This window comes from Solanum pennellii, chromosome 9, assembly GCF_001406875.1.
Source record: "Solanum pennellii chromosome 9, SPENNV200".
In the NCBI taxonomy this organism is placed as follows: Eukaryota; Viridiplantae; Streptophyta; class Magnoliopsida; order Solanales; family Solanaceae; genus Solanum; species Solanum pennellii.
In genome coordinates this window covers 76,708,934-76,725,494 of record NC_028645.1, presented here as the reverse complement: position 1 = coordinate 76,725,494, position 16,561 = coordinate 76,708,934, and the positions used below count along the sequence as shown (strand labels likewise).

The 16,561-nt window shown below is 30.0% G+C and overlaps 2 protein-coding genes across 2 annotated transcripts; both read left to right on the top strand.

The window, feature by feature from the left end:
* The first annotated feature begins 1,048 nt into the window (after positions 1-1,048).
* On the top strand, positions 1,049-3,282 carry LOC107029822 (peroxidase 44-like). Its single transcript, XM_015231268.2, has 2 exons — positions 1,049-1,661; positions 2,334-3,282. Exons 1-2 carry the CDS (start codon positions 1,434-1,436, stop codon positions 3,090-3,092), a joined length of 987 nt encoding a protein of 328 aa, XP_015086754.1. The 5' UTR covers positions 1,049-1,433; the 3' UTR covers positions 3,093-3,282.
* A 3,003-nt stretch (positions 3,283-6,285) lies between these two features.
* On the top strand, positions 6,286-8,212 carry LOC107029348 (cation/calcium exchanger 1-like). The gene has a single exon (XM_015230739.2). It carries the CDS (start codon positions 6,337-6,339, stop codon positions 8,041-8,043), a length of 1,707 nt encoding a protein of 568 aa, XP_015086225.1. The 5' UTR covers positions 6,286-6,336; the 3' UTR covers positions 8,044-8,212.
* Positions 8,213-16,561: the final 8,349 nt, after the last annotated feature.

The following is a 16,561-nucleotide window of genomic DNA, read 5'->3' as shown; positions in this document are numbered from 1 at the left end:
CCCCCACCCCCAAAAAATTAATTTCATTTATAAATCAAACACACAGAAGATATTTTCTACTCACCAACCAAACATGAAAAAATAAATCTAAAATCTACTTATTTTTCAAGAAAACATTTTCTAAAAAAACATTTTCCTTCGTACCAAACACACCCTATGTCACAACACTACATCAATAACAGACACCATCTATTATATGGAGGGACAAAAAAATAGTCCTATTGCAACCATAAAAATAATAACAACAACAACAACAATAATAAAAACGATTTGAGCAAAAAGGAAAAGAAGAATTATGTGTTTAAATCATCCCAACAATTAACTTATGAAGGGAGAATTGCTCAAATTCAATAAGAAGATCACTCGTCATTAACCATTAACGTAAACCTTTTTTTCTTTTTTAACATTCACCTAATCACATCCAGAATCGAACGTTTAGAGCATAAACAATTAAATTGGTTCGTTTATGTGTGTATAAACATTAATATGTGAGGACAAGTGTACTTAATTAATAAGAATCCAATGGACCCATATATCCATAATTATGCAATTAACACGTATGGTAATGTGAATAACAACCATTTTCTTATATTGCCGGCTCCTTGGTATTTTGTTGACCATGCATGTGGCCAACATCACAATCCTTATCCTCACTATACATATTCTCTCGGATTGTCTTAATTTATACGACATATTTCAGATTTTGAGATTTAAATAAATTTATTTTTAATTATAGATTTTTTATATATGTTTTAAATATTTTGAATTGTCAATTATTGTGACTTATAATACTTTGTAACTTACAAATATATAAATTTTATTTCTAAAATAATTGACATTTGTCAATTCCTAATCAAACTGAAGGTGTTTGACTCTCGAAAAATAAAATGTATTACATAAATTCGGACCGATAGAATGCATTTATTTTGTTTCTCACTTGAGTACTCGCAGTCCACATTGAAGCGTGACTAAATTCGAATCGCCCATTGCAGGATCTATTCAGGGGGTGACACTAGCTCATAGTAAGATATATATTCTCCATACCTGGTGTTTAGAACTCACGTTGAAGCCCCGGCTGAATCTGAATGTACATAGCAGGGTATATTATGGGGTGACACCCCTAACAAGTAAGATTTTCTCCATACCTGATGTTAAGAGCCCATAATGGAGCCCCGACTAATCTGGATTGCGCGTTGCAAGGTCCGGTCAGGGGGATTGTCTTCATGCTCAGGACTCAAATTCAAAACCTCTTATTAAGAGTGAAACAATCTCATTGTCCTACCATTATACCACGACTCATGCTGGTGCACTTGTATATATACATGTCTATATATACTTTCAGCTTCATCACTATTATATACACACTAGAAGCTAAGTACTATTTTCTACTTTGAAAGTGTTAGCATATATAGTTTGAGTCCTTGATTAATTTCATGAACATCATGAAGATGAAAATGATATTATCATCATTAATAGGATTATTATTATTTTATTGTTGTGTAATCCATTTAGTTTCAGCCCAACTTCAAGTTGGTTTTTACAATTCAACATGTCCACAAACTGAAACTATTGTAAGACAAGCTGTGCAAAATCAGTTCAATAGTGACCCTTCCATCACTGCAGCTTTGCTTCGCATGCATTTTCATGATTGCTTTGTCAGAGTAAGTCTACTATTTTATGTTTTTAGCGGAGGAATCAGAATTATTAATAAGCGATTCAGAATCTGAATAAGTAAACACATACGAACTAGTGAAGAGAATTTGTATTTTGATTATATATACATAAAATATGACGAGTCATAATATTACATGTTTACTAACTGAGAATACCATTGCAACATTTTTTGTGAAATAAATTGCACAAAATTATATCTTTACTTAGCATCACTTCATGTCTTAGTTCTATATGTCTCGCAAAACTATAATTTTTATTTTATTTTTTCTTTAAAAATGCATATTTTATTCTTATATTATCAATCTATCTTCTTCTTCTTTTTAACTTCTTAAAAATTAATATATTTTTCATTTTTTATTCAAGGTAACAAATTCTATGTATGTAGCATAGAATATAAAGGGAGGAGAATGTCAATATTTCAAAAATCAGGGGTATATACGTAATTTAAGAGCGTAAATAATTTTCATCAAAAAAATAAACAATGTCATAATTCAATTTGGAATACTAGTAATGATTAAGAAATTACATGAATATCCATAAAAAAAATAGATATACGATTCGTGCACATTCCACTTTTTTATTTAAATTCCTACTTATAAGATTACCTTAGTGTATGTTGTTTGCATGATTATGTTTCTAAATGTATAACTTGATTTTAGGGATGTGACGCATCGATACTCATAAAGTCAACAGGTTCTAAGAAATCGGAGAGAGAAGCTGGCCCAAACAAAACGGTACGAGGGTACGAGTTAATCGATAAAATCAAGAAAACCCTAGAAACATCTTGTCCATCAACAGTTTCATGTGCTGACATAATAACACTAGCAACTAGAGACTCTGTAGCATTAGCTGGAGGCCCAAATTATCCAATTCCAACAGGTAGACGTGATGGGCTAACTTCAAATATAGCAGATGTAAATTTACCAGGCCCATCATTAACAATTCCACAAGCACTCCAATTTTTCACAAATAAAGGACTTACTTTAAATGACATGGTGACATTATTAGGCGCTCATACAGTTGGAATCGCACATTGTAAATTTTTTCAAGGTAGGCTATCGCCCGTACCTGATAAGACTATGGATCCTACGTTAGCGGCTCAACTATTGAAAACTTGTACTAAAAGTTCTGCAACGGCATTTCTGGATCAAAATACGTCGTTTACTATTGATAATGAGTATTACAGAGAAATTACGTTACGTAAAGGTATATTGACGATCGATCAAGAGCTTGCGTTGGATAAGTCAAGTGCTCCAATTGTTACAAGTTTTGCAGCTAATAAGGATGTATTTAGCCAAAGTTTTGCAAATGCAATGATAAAAATGGCAAATATTGATGTTTTAGTGGGGAGTGCTGGAGAAATTAGGAAAAATTGTGGGGTTTTTAATCAAAAGGCTAATCGCAAGGTTGTTAATTAGGAAACATATGTTTTACTATAATATTTAATTTTAAGTGTACAATTTTTATTTTACTAAAATAAATATATAAGGCGTATGTTTTTGCATTATTTTATAAATGGGATTGTAAAATAAAACTTGGTAAGTTATCTTTTTTGTATTATTACAATATCACACTGTTTTTGTAGTGTTACGTAAATGGAGTGTTCAATAAAATATTAAGTGTGTTTCACGTTATAAATATTACTATGATACTTTTCATTTTTCTAAATTTAAACAATTTATATTTGTTATATATATATGACACGTAATTTATAATTTATCCAAGTTAAGTGTAAGAAATTTATAACTCTAAATGAAGTTAGAGGTCATGGAAAATAACTCTTAATGCAGAATTTTCCCTTAGTTTAGCTTTAGATACATTTAACTAGCAATTATGTATTATTAATTGTTAGCAAACAAGAAATATACACCAAGCAAATAAATTAAGAGAAATAAAAAATGACAGCGTAGAGTTTTATTTCTTGTTTTTCTCAAGTGTTTTTTAAGTATATAATATATAATTCATTACCTATCATATCCTAATTATATATATATTATACTACTAAAAAATATAGCTATAACTTATTAGGTTGGGTTAATATTCCATTAATATTAATACATGAAGATGTGGAGTATGGATATTACTAACATATATAATGGTGGGAATCATGAACATTTGATCCCTTAAATAATACTCTCTCAAAATTTTTGAATTATACGATCTTAAATTAAAAATATATATAATTATTTAAAATCCTCTAATCTTAATTTATACGTACAATACTGAAATTTAGAGAATATACTAAATATAAAAAGAGATTCATATTTTTTAAAATAAAGGTAAAAAAACACTTAAATTGAGACAAAAATAATGATATATATAATAATAATTTGATACGATTAAAATGAAACTTAAATTTAAATCAAACATTAAAAACACATCAGCGAAAAATGTTCAGCAAATTTTTTGCACGTTAAAAGGAAAAATGGCAGAATGGTCCTCCCCCCACCAAACACCTCTTTCCTTAGATATCTGTATTTCAAAATATATCTAAATTTAATAAATTTTATATATCCTTATATTCAGTATCAATTTCATGCTTCGTGCATCAAAATTTATTCCATTTGTGTATATCTGATATCAAATATTTAGTGCAATAATATAATCTAGTACGAAAACATACATTAATACATCAAGTATATGTATATAAATATACATGTATCTAGTATCAAAATGTACTAATATATTCACTAATTGCCTCAACATGTTATCACCAATCGAGCAGAGATGTAGCCAGAATTAGGAGTTTTAAATTTTAAAATGAAAGAAATTTTTGTTGATAGTGGTGTTCGAACCCACAATAAATGTGTGAAACATATCTTCACCATCCTTCCATACCACTGAGCTGTCAATTAATTTTGTTACGGATTTACAAATTAGTATACATATGTATTTATCCAATTTTCATATATAAATACAGACTCTACAAAAAAGATAGTGGGTTCATTCGAATCCATAAACCTCCACCTAACTATATCTCTGCCACCGAGCAGAAAGAAAAGAGATAAAGAGTGAAAGGAGAGAAGAGAGAGATTATGCAATTATTTTAAAGTAGGGTTTTAAAAAGATTATTAAGGCATGATAAGAATGTATGTCTAACTAGATAAGTTTCTTTGAATAAACCAAAAAGGGATCTTCTAAAATCATAAACACATAGAGTATAGTATGAAGTAGTAGTATAGTTTTAACTCTTCTTTGAATTATACATGTTATTTGGTACAACGAAGTTTCCTTTCTACTTAAGAGTGGGAATTGTTGTCTTATTATCGAAACTTCCAACTAAAAACTCTTTTTGTTTGGCTAATTGTTTAAGAGTGGCAACACATTAACAAAATGTTTGTGAGATGATAAAACACTCACTTTTCTTATTGTAAGTAATAGAATTACTATTTCGAAGGTCAATTAATTTTTGTCTTCTATCTGTAATTTTTTTAAAAAAAAACACACATAATATATAATATATAAACGTATTTTTTAATTTAATTAGAATTGAATGAAGCTAACTTAAGTAGTAATATATATTCTTTTAATCATGATTAAGGCATGTGATTATTAAAAAAAATTGTACCATTGATTTTTAAATAAGACACACATCATACATTTTAGCATACAGTTTATAAAAGGGAGGATAAATTAGTAAAAATTTGAATCCCTAAACCAAAAAAAAAATAAAAAAAAAACTTAATTTATCCATACTATTAATTATAATCACTTCTCAAAATATTAAATTTATTATATTCAAAAAGTTATTCATTCTATTTGTTGTTTCTAAAAAAAAGGTATATCAAGGTCAATACTTAACAACTAAAAATAGACATAGGTGGTATATATTAGAGGAAACAATTAAACAAATATCTTGACATGAAAATCTAGTTTAGGCTCTTAGAGCAAATCCAATATATAAAATAAAACCTAATCAATTGGTGCACAAGATATTATTTTCCATTTAAGACAATCTTTTTAGGAGAAAAGGGTAGACAGTCTAATAATTAGATAGTAAAAGAACTAATAAATCTTTAAAGAAATAATAATAAAGTCCTAGGGTTTTATGTAAGTTTAAGGACTAAAGAAAAGAAAAAATAAAATGAATACAAGGTGTTTCCAAAAATTATTTTTAGGAAAAAAAACTAATTTAAAATGATTTACACTTTACAGTAAAGTAATTAAAATGTAAAAAGAAATGATGTCACGCACCTCTATTTGAGGTATACTTGTTGCCAATAGCCCAATATGTACAGGAACCGTTTGATCATCAAAATTATTCATTTTTTTAAATTACTTATAGAGAGATTTAACGACGATAATGTTATGTGATTATTTATTTTATGATAATTTTCTTTTAAAGCAGAATGATCGTATGATTCAGATAAATTAATCAAGTTGAGGTGATTTTATTACTTATTAGAAATTAAAGACATGAATCATAATTCATATTTATTTTTCTACAAAAACAAAAAATATTATTTGCAAAAACTATAACCAAATATAACTTCATCTTCAACTCCAACTTCATAACTTGTAAGAAAATATTTAATTTACTAAATTATATTTTCAAAACTTAGTTTAGTTAAAAGTTGATACTTATATAAATAGGTCATCAAGGCCATTTGAATCCCTTATACATTTAGCTCTCTCTTCTTTTCTCTCTTCCCATTCATAATAATGACTTTTTTCCCATTCCATTTCAAGCCAAAATCATATCTTTCTATATTCCTCAACACCTCTTTCCTTTTTCTACTCATATTTTACACTCTTACTTCCAATGTTACTTTTAACCATTCTCAAATTAGACACATCCATTTATCAAACACTATCAATAATGATTGTTCCAACTTACATAATTTTAGTGATGCACAATCAAAATGTACCTACATAAAAGAAAACATCAATTCTTGTTCTACAAAAGGGTATTTGAATTATCTTCAATTTTTCTATTGCACCTTAGGTACGTTACCAAAATTAGGGTACGTTACCCTAGTTGTATGGCTTATTTTGTTATTTTATTTATTAGGTAATACCGCGGCGGAGTACTTTTGTCCTTGTGCTGAAAGTTTATCTAAAGTCATGAATCTTTCCCCAGCTATAGCTGGAACAACTCTTCTCCCTCTAGGAAATGGAGCTAACGATGTTTTTTCGAGTATCATATCGTTTACTCGATCTAGTAATAGTGGCAGTGTGGGACTTAATAGTGTGTTAGGTGGTGCATTTTTCATTTCTTGTTTTGTTGTGGGAGTTATAAGTATGTTAGTGTGTATGACTAAGTCCCAACTTGGTGTAACGATTGATAAATCGAGTTTTATTAGGGATGTGTTGTTTATTATTTTTACATTATCATGTCTTGTTGGTGTTATTATTGTTGGGAGAGTTAGTGTGTGGATAGCAATTTGTTTCACCTCCATTTATGTTGTGTACATTTGGGTGGTATGTGTTATGCATTTTCTTGTTAGAAATGTGAATTTACATGACAAAGAAGATGATGGATTTGATCGCGATGTTGAGGTACCATTGTTAGGTTGTATTGATGAGGAGGATTGTGAGAAAAAAACCATACAAATGAGTTCTAGTACTCCTATAGACGCGGCCTCATCATCTTGTTGCAAATTCTTGCATCGTTTTCTTGGTGTTCTAGAACTGCCCCTGTACTTGCCAAGAAGGCTAACCATTCCTGTTGTTGATGAGGGACGTTGGTCCAAGCCAATGGCGGTGATTTCAGCAACACTGGCACCAATTCTAGCCGCGTTTGTTTCAAGTCTTACAGGAGAAGTCATAGTTTATTCCAACACAAACATCGTCATTTTGATGATATCAGTTTTTGTTGGACTTATGTTAGGGAATGTGGCATATTTTTCTACACAAAACTCTAGTCCTCCGAAGAAATGTTTGTGGATTTGGCTTCTTGGAGGATTTGTTATGAGTACTACATGGACATATATACTTGCACAAGAATTGGTATCTTTGTTAGTGTCATTTGGATATATTCTTGGTATAAGCCCTTCAATTTTAGGACTAACTGTCCTAGCTTGGGGAAACTCAACTGGTGATCTAATATCAAATGTTGCTTTGGCATTAAATGGTGGAAAAGATGGTGTGCAAATGGCATTATCAGCTTGTTATGCTGGTCCATTATTTAACACTTTGATTGGTTTAGGTGTTTCACTTGTGCTTGCTTCATGGTGGGAGTATCCAACTTCTTTTGTACTTCCAAAAGATCCTTTTCTCTTTGAAACTTTGGGATTTCTAATACTTGGCTTACTATGGGCTCTTGTTGTTTTGCCTAAGAGAAATATGCAACCTGATTACTCACTTGGTGTTGGACTTTTGGCTATCTACTTTTGCTTCTTGTTTCTAAGGTTTGCCAAAGGTTTTTAATATGGAGTTTTTACAAGTGTATTGTGTTTGGTTTAAAGAGACATTATATGTATATAGTTTTCATATTGTCAAAAGACAAGGATGTTTATATGTAGTGTATACATGGATTGTATAATAAACAACAATATTTAATTGGTTGACACATCATTAAAATGCTTCAAGAACAGAAGTTCATTGGGGTTGCTTATATAGAGGATAAAAAAATCAAGTCCATTGGCTTATTCCTCCTCGCAAGCTAAAAATATTGATATATGATATCACTTGCTTATCTTTAAAGGTTGCACTTGTCAATATCGAGCCGTTCGACTCTTTGTAAATATCACAATAGAAAAAATTTATCTGCATCAAGTGTTTATATCAATTCAATGCAATTTTTATTATTATAAAATATAATGAAATAAAATAATTATAATTTTAAACACATGACATGCATGTATTGACTTGATAGTAAGCCACTACATATATATATATATATATATATATTGATTATTTGTCTTACTTGAGAAGTGTGTTGATATTAAAAATCAACTAGAAATTATAGAAGTTTAGCTAAGATTTTAAATTAGTATTGAGAGCAACGAAAGAGAGAGAATTGAAATATTTTTCATTTGAACAATATTAAAAAAATTACAAAATATTTTAGATCCAATATTTATGCTTGAACAAAATAGAAAAAATTAACAATTTAAATAATAAATATATACAAGTGTACTTTAACTTACAAAAATGAAAATAGAGCAAGGAAAACGAAACCACTGAGTTACGCCGTTCGGTTGTGCTAAGGGGCTTCATTTAAGGTTATATATAATATTCAAATTTTGCCTTTGTTTGTATCGGGTAATATTTCGGCCGACGGGTTCGGGTGAACCCCCTACCTCACACTTAGAGCCTCTCATGCACCGCCACACTTTACAAAGGAAAACGAAAGAAAATATAAATAAGGGTTAGTATAGGACAATATATATTGAGTAAATATCACTGGCCGATTTAAAATAGAAATTAATATGTATAAAGTAATAGTGTAAAATTAACTATAACACTTAGCAGGTGACAGACAACAAATAACATAAACAAGTGATAACAATATTGAATAAAGTAAATAATCAGTCACAATATCAAAACAGACACGAGGACCCATTTCCAACATAAATTTGAGAAATGGGTTCTTTGATATTGAATACATTAAGTAATTTTAATATGTTTTCCTTCAGAGAATAAATTTTGTGCACAGTCAGTGAATAAGATTTTTTTCACTGTCACGTAATTTTTACGATAAACATGGTAATCTAATAAATAATTGATAAAATATATTTTTGAATATAATTATAATTACGATAAAAATATAGCAAAGGAAAGTTGAGTCATCGTCTTCTCTCTAACCAAAATTAATTCATAGTTATCTTCTTAACTAACCAAGTTTATTTGATTTTCTTAATCTGATTTTATTTGGTTCTATCTCTTTATTTTCTTGTTCTATTTTTTAGTATTTGTGTCTTCTTTTGTTGTATTGATTTTTTAATTATTTTCAATTAAATCATGTTTTCAAGTTTTTTGTGAATTTTTTAGGGAATAAAAATTATATTTGTATTAGTGATTATATTGTTATTAACCTTTTGATCTTTAGGATATTTGGGATATCGTAATATTGCAAATTAGAATAATAAATTGCTACTTATTTTTTAAAATTCTTGTTCTTGTGTTTACGAATCATGACTTTGCCAAAATTTCAAAAGAAAAAAATAACGACAAATAAGAAAACATTTGTGACATTGAAAAATAACTTCCAATGGAAAAGATCAGATGTAGAAAAACAAATAAACTTGGTTAATTAAGAAGATAATTATTAATTAATTTTGGTTAGAGAAGAAAGAGGACTTACTTTTCCTTTTTTACCATAATTATAATTATATTCAAAAAGATATTTAATTAATTACTTAATTAAATTATCATATTTATCTTTAAAATTGTATGATGGTGTAGAAAATTTTATAAGTGCACAAAATTTAAACTCTTTTTTTAATGTTACTGTATCGAAATGTGTCACACAATTCAATAATATTGTCTCGAAACGTGACACTCAATCAAATAATACAGTGTCGAAACGTGACACTGAATCCAATAATATCGTGTCGGCTTGTGGCATCCGACCCAAATATATCATGTCAGTTCGTAGCACCCGGTCCAAGTATATCGTTAATTCTTTTGTCATTCTTTATCATCTCTTTTCACTTCCTTAACAATATTTCATTAAGTCTTCTTTATTTAAGATATCGCTTTAATAGAACAAGTTCAAGATTATGGATTTTGTGGTCTTGAAATTACAAATCAATCACAACAACACATGAATTATCCAAGCCACACAATCAAGTACATAGAAAATTTCATAGTATCACCTAATGGCTATCGGTCATTGTTAATAGTCACTCTATTACATAAAATAAATCATAACCTACCTCCACCGAAGAATCGAAGTGAAACAAGATAATTCACCAATGACTTTAATTTCTTTTCTTCAATTCCTCAAAACATCTAATTTATCAAGTATACAATATTTGTATGTAAACACGTTAAATTCAATAATCAAGTTTCAAACTTGATCTTAGTTGATGATCAAATTCCATATTTGTTAAATTTAAGCCCAAGGTTAAGTCTTAATTCTTTCAAATAATATAACTCTAACAGTAATCAATAATACAATACACATGATATTTAATTACTTATATCAATATATCAAATTTTTTATAATCTATCTCATTGTCTTGACGACTAAATACAATATCAATACTATTTTGTACATGGTTTAATGAATGACCACTTCTAATCAAGATCAAGCAATTGTATGTTCGAGTTCAACCAAATATGAGATTTTTTTTATGAAAAACACAAAAATATAATATAAAAAGGGTCTAAAATGGCAGTGACATTCCACCCCTTACGTTGATTCGATAAATTGTCTATTAAGACAAAAGAAAAAAAAATAGTTATAATGTTTGTTAAGAGAAAGAAATGTTTGACATTATTGAATAGAGCAATTCAAGGAAAGACTAGTACACCAACCTGTCAATAAAATTAGTGGTTTAAACTTACATCTTAATAAGAGGCCTTAAATATATACATATAAATATAATAATAATTTAAAGCTATTTCTTTATTGTTGCCAATTACTTATTTTTAGTGTACTATTTGAAGAGTTAAAAGATATTAAGTGTTCAACTTCACATAATAATATTATATTTATAAAAGTAGGGACTATTTTTACTTAATAAGTTGTTGTCCATTTGTTTACAATACATTGTCTTGGATGTTATTGTCACGACCCAAAAATGGACGTGATGGCACTCGTCTTATCCCACCAAGACAAGTCAGCCTAAAACTCAAACATTACAATAAAGTGCGGAAATAAAATATAAGTAACTTAATAAAACCCCCAAAACCTGGTAGTCACGTGTACAAGCCTCTAAAATATTACAATTGATTCAAAAGAAAACTCAAGTCTCAAATGAACTTGTTTCTAGAATAGAACAAGATCATAATTAAGGAGAAGAAAGTCTGCTGCGATGGAAACAGCTACCTGACAAATCTCCAAGAAACCTCGGACAAGGAGAAGGGAAATATCACAAAGTCCGGGCTAGTAACCTACAAAAAAATTTGTAGTAGCAAGGGTTGAGTACCAAACCACACGGTACCCAGCAAGTAAAACGTCTAAACACAAGCTAAGGGGATAAAATACGGGTACTCCTACCACCCCCAACCAAACCTCCACAACTACAACCTGCATTAAAATCAACCCAACCTAACAGCTCACAGTTTACATAGCACGTAGCTCAACAACAACACTTAGACAAATTACATATCCTCAACAACAATGCTTCAACAATTTATATATCCGCAATAACAAGCTCAATATTAATCAATCACAAGTTCCGCAGAAAGGCAATAAGAAGATCAGCAAAACACGATATCAAGTTCACTAATGATAAGTATGTGCAATGCAATGGAATGCAATGTCAAGTATAATGATGCATGTCTGACCTAGTGATACACACCCGCTGTCTCTCAGTCCGGGACCCATGGGGGACATATCTGTCCATGCATCTGTCGCGGCGCACGACACGACCCTCGATAATAGTAACCATCGCGGCGCGCGATACGTCCCTCGAAATATAGTATCCATCGCGGCGCGCGATACGTCCCTCGAAATGGTACATCCTCTTTAAGTTCTCATTCTTTCTCAATGCACATAACACTTTCACACCATGTCTTAAAATAATGCAAATGACATGTTCACACAAATAAAGAGGATATGACCACTTTCATAACACTGCACAATTCACAACAACGTCAACAATGATTCAACAAACTTTTCAAACCATTCTTTATTATCAACACATCACACACAAGCAATTATTCACATTGCCTTTTTTTACCCTTTGTTTTCATCATTAGAATTAATCAGTATGGACAAGTCAACCCATCACCAAGTCCCATTACTCCCACACATAACCACAAGTAAATACACGCATTTCATACACTTAACAAGAGTTTAGAAATCCACTTGCCTCAAGTAGTCGAACAATGACTTCAGAATTTGAGCCTTCACTTTTCGTTGAGACTCCAAATCAATAAAATCTATTCAAATAAATAACCACAATATGATTTCATAACTAACAACATTCATATTGCTATATCTCTAGCTTAGACCCAAAACTCATCCGAATTTATAATAAAGTTTCTAAATCTTTATTCCAACCAATTGATCAAATCTCATATTTTCTGAATTTCAAGTTTAGGGTTAAATCTTAATTCTGCGAATAACATAATTCTAATGATATTATTATAATATACTATACCTAATATTTAATTACCTATCTCAATATGTAAAAACTTGATTTATAATGTAATAACCAAAAAAAATAATATCAAAGTTGAAGTCGATAATTTACGGACTAATATAATATAGATTCTGAAACCAAATTAACAGATCACTGTGCAGCACCAAAAATTCTCACTATTAAACGTTAATTTTTAATAATTGGCTTACCTTATATTACTGGGTCATCATTACTTCATCATATTTTACCATTAATTCAAAGCAACATAATGACACCTAAATCTAAAACATTAATTGGTCCATGTAGATTAATAAAATATCATTCTCCCAGTTCTACCAATATAATAATTAATACTAGGAATACAACAACTAAAAGAAATCAAACCTGGAGTTATGAAGGATTTCTTTTGAAGCTTTTTATATGAAACTGCTTCGTAAACTTATGTGTCTTTTTTTTTTTGCCGAAACTTTTGATGCTATTCTTTATTAGGTTTAATCCTTCCCACTTAATTTAATTCTTATACACGGGTCACATAATGTAGGACATTACAAGATTTTTTTAACTTGGGTCATTAACTATCAATTAATTTTATTATCTAATTCTTTTATTATTAATTGAATAATAATAATTTAGCAAATAATTCAAAATTGTGATATAAATTTTTCGGAAAGGGTCTTTTAGGAAAGAGAGGGGACTAGTTCTCAAAATAACCTAACGGGTCTTTACATTATCCACCACTAAAAATCATGTTCGTCCTCGAACATAAATAAGAAGAAGAAGAAGAAGAAGAAGAGTGAAGTGACTATCATTAAGTCACAAGCTAACTCATGAGTCTAAACTGAAAACCACTGAACCATGACACAACCATCAATATGCTTCTCTCACATAACCACTATAAAATTCTGAATCAATACTGGTTACAACAGAAAGTGAATCTTAACCAACCATCACACACTTATAATGCACAAATCATCTCATATCTTATCAAAATGCTCTTTTCAGTACACAATCTTTTCACGAGCTTAAGTTATAAAAGTCTAATCTTTAGTCATCGGATATTTATCAAGGGAAATTCAAACATATCTAACCCAAATAAGAATAAGATCAAGTAACTACCTAGAGAGCAATACACCCAAACTAACAGAACTTCTAACAACACTCCTAGACAATTGTAACTCTTCATCGCTATTATATAAGTTCTCATAAGCAATGTTGTGAGCGTAGAACTACTTGTATACTTAAACTATCCCATATAACACCAAATCTACCATAACTGAAATAACTAGGTCAGTCCAAGGATACTACCCTATCAAGAAGATATAAGAGGATCGGTACATCCGATCCACCACTAGAAATCCACCCATAGATGTAGAAACACACACGAGCATATGCAACGAATCACACTTCAAACCATTTCTGAAACAAAGTAGGTGGTCACCTAAAAATGCACAAAACTAAGGGGATAACATAAGATACTCTTTAATTTTCTAGTTACCCACAATCACCAATTTAGTCTCGATTATAATTTCTCACATACTTGTTTTATCGAACCACAACTGCTCTTTACAATACTTCACTAAGGTCAACACTTTTAATTCTAAAAGAACTTCATAGTCGCACCAACCATTTATCTTATTCTCAAATCGTCACTAGTATTAAAATCTTCTTAACAAACACATTATTTCCTCCAAAAATTTCAAAATATGGCTACCTATCTTTCTTTTTAAGCATTCCATGGCAAGCACGAGTCCTTTCCATTGATATCAAACTATTAAATCACACCCGAAGTCAACTCCACACAACTTTCCCATACCATGCTTCAATTGTCATTCCTAATCATCACATACCTCATGCCAATACTTAGAGAAATATTAGGTCTACCCAATTATTCTATATACTATGGGCACATAATCTCTATTTACCCTCACGTATCTATGTAACACATCACAACAAGTGATTCCAAAAAAAAAAAAAATTCATCAATGACTATATATAATTGTATGTCCATACTATTACGTATCCATAAGTCACTTAACAAAATCTGAACCATTTAGCTCCACATAACAACACATACTCTTACACATCTCACGGCTTTTACCCAAATCAACACTCAATCTACATAAAAATTGCTGATAAATTCTTAGTAAGTCTATACCGAATTGATTCACAATCATAGTCATATTAGAACTATATATGTCCATTCATAGACCCTTTAACTCAGAACCAAGAGTATTCTTATTCCTTCACATCTTCTAAATTCTTTCGATGACACAAATTTTAAATACCTTGAACTCTTTAATACACCAAACTCTTTTTCTCTTCGCTGACTTGCTTACCAATCTTATCCTTTGACCAACAACCTATGGTATTTTTATCTTATCCTTGAAATAAAAATATTACACGAAATCCCATTTAGTTATAACAATCAAAAGTAACCAAATTTACTACTCAAATTATTTTTAAGTCCTTCAAATGCTTCATACTCAATGTGATCATCATTTCTTACCCCTTACCAATTCATACCTTGACAAAACACACTACTACAATGAAAAACTTGAATTTTGAATTCAATTATGTAACTCAATCCTTTTATCTATTGAAATTAGCTCATACCTTGAAATATTTTTTTCCCCCTATGAATTCACGTATCTTAGCTTATCATTGGTTGTCTCTCTATCGATCCTATGATATGCTCCACTAAAAATTCAACCATACTTGTTATCAAACTCAAAATCACAAAAGAATTTATAATCATACTCGAGTTGAACATATGTACACTGCTTTCTCAAGTATTATCCAATAATTTTTTTTTTTTTACCAATCTAATGAACTCGTGAAACTATTACCATAACCAAAGCAAAACGGATTAAATCACACATCTCTGAACCCAATTCTCAATTCCTTTTAAGTACCTCTTTAGCCTTGTAATAAGAAAAAAATATTCATGCTCTCACTTCTTTCTAAAAGCTAAACTACATCCCGCTATCCTTCTTATTATGACTTTAGCTCTTTTCAATTCTATTAGAGCGACATCCCAACTCCTCATAAAATTTATCATAAAATCACACTACTTATCAAATAGTAGCAACCATAATTTTACATACTAAAAAGTCATCATTACCATACAATACTTATTTAACAAACCATTCTTATCATACAAATGCATCTTATTCACAATCCATCACGAACTCTTACTACCATTATGCCCAATTAACTCGTTTCATCACCACGAAGTCAACCATTTCACCAATATGACACCTTAAATCTAGTTATACCAATCAAAATCAAACTAACTCAATCTCATGTGCACTTCCGTACAAAAATCTTCAATTACCTTCACAGAAGTATATCTTGAGACTTCTTTTACCTATAAGCTTGTCAATCTGATATATATTTATTTCCTTGGACATTAAAATGAAATCATCGGTCCATATTTAGAAATTTTGAAATACACTTCTCAACTCAACACATTAATATCGTATCAACGATCCACCACTAAAAGCTTTCTTATAAAAATGCTTAACTCAAGTGTCCATAGTAACTAGTTGGTTTCCCAAATATGAATTTAACATCGAATCTCATTATATGAGCATGTGATACAACTTATAACTCCTTATGTAGTTAATATTTGCACTTAACAATCAACATGTCCGTTTTCATGTACCACTAGTAATACATCGTGAAAA

Excerpts from the sequence above, each read along its gene's own strand:
- LOC107029348 (XM_015230739.2), top strand. The coding sequence starts at position 6,337 with ATGACTTTTTTCCCATTCCATTTCAAGCCAAAATCATATCTTTCTATA.
- LOC107029822 (XM_015231268.2), top strand. The coding sequence starts at position 1,434 with ATGAACATCATGAAGATGAAAATGATATTATCATCATTAATAGGATTA. Across the intron at positions 1,662-2,333 it reads TTCATGATTGCTTTGTCAGA|GGATGTGACGCATCGATACT; the intron begins GTAAGTCTACTA and ends ACTTGATTTTAG.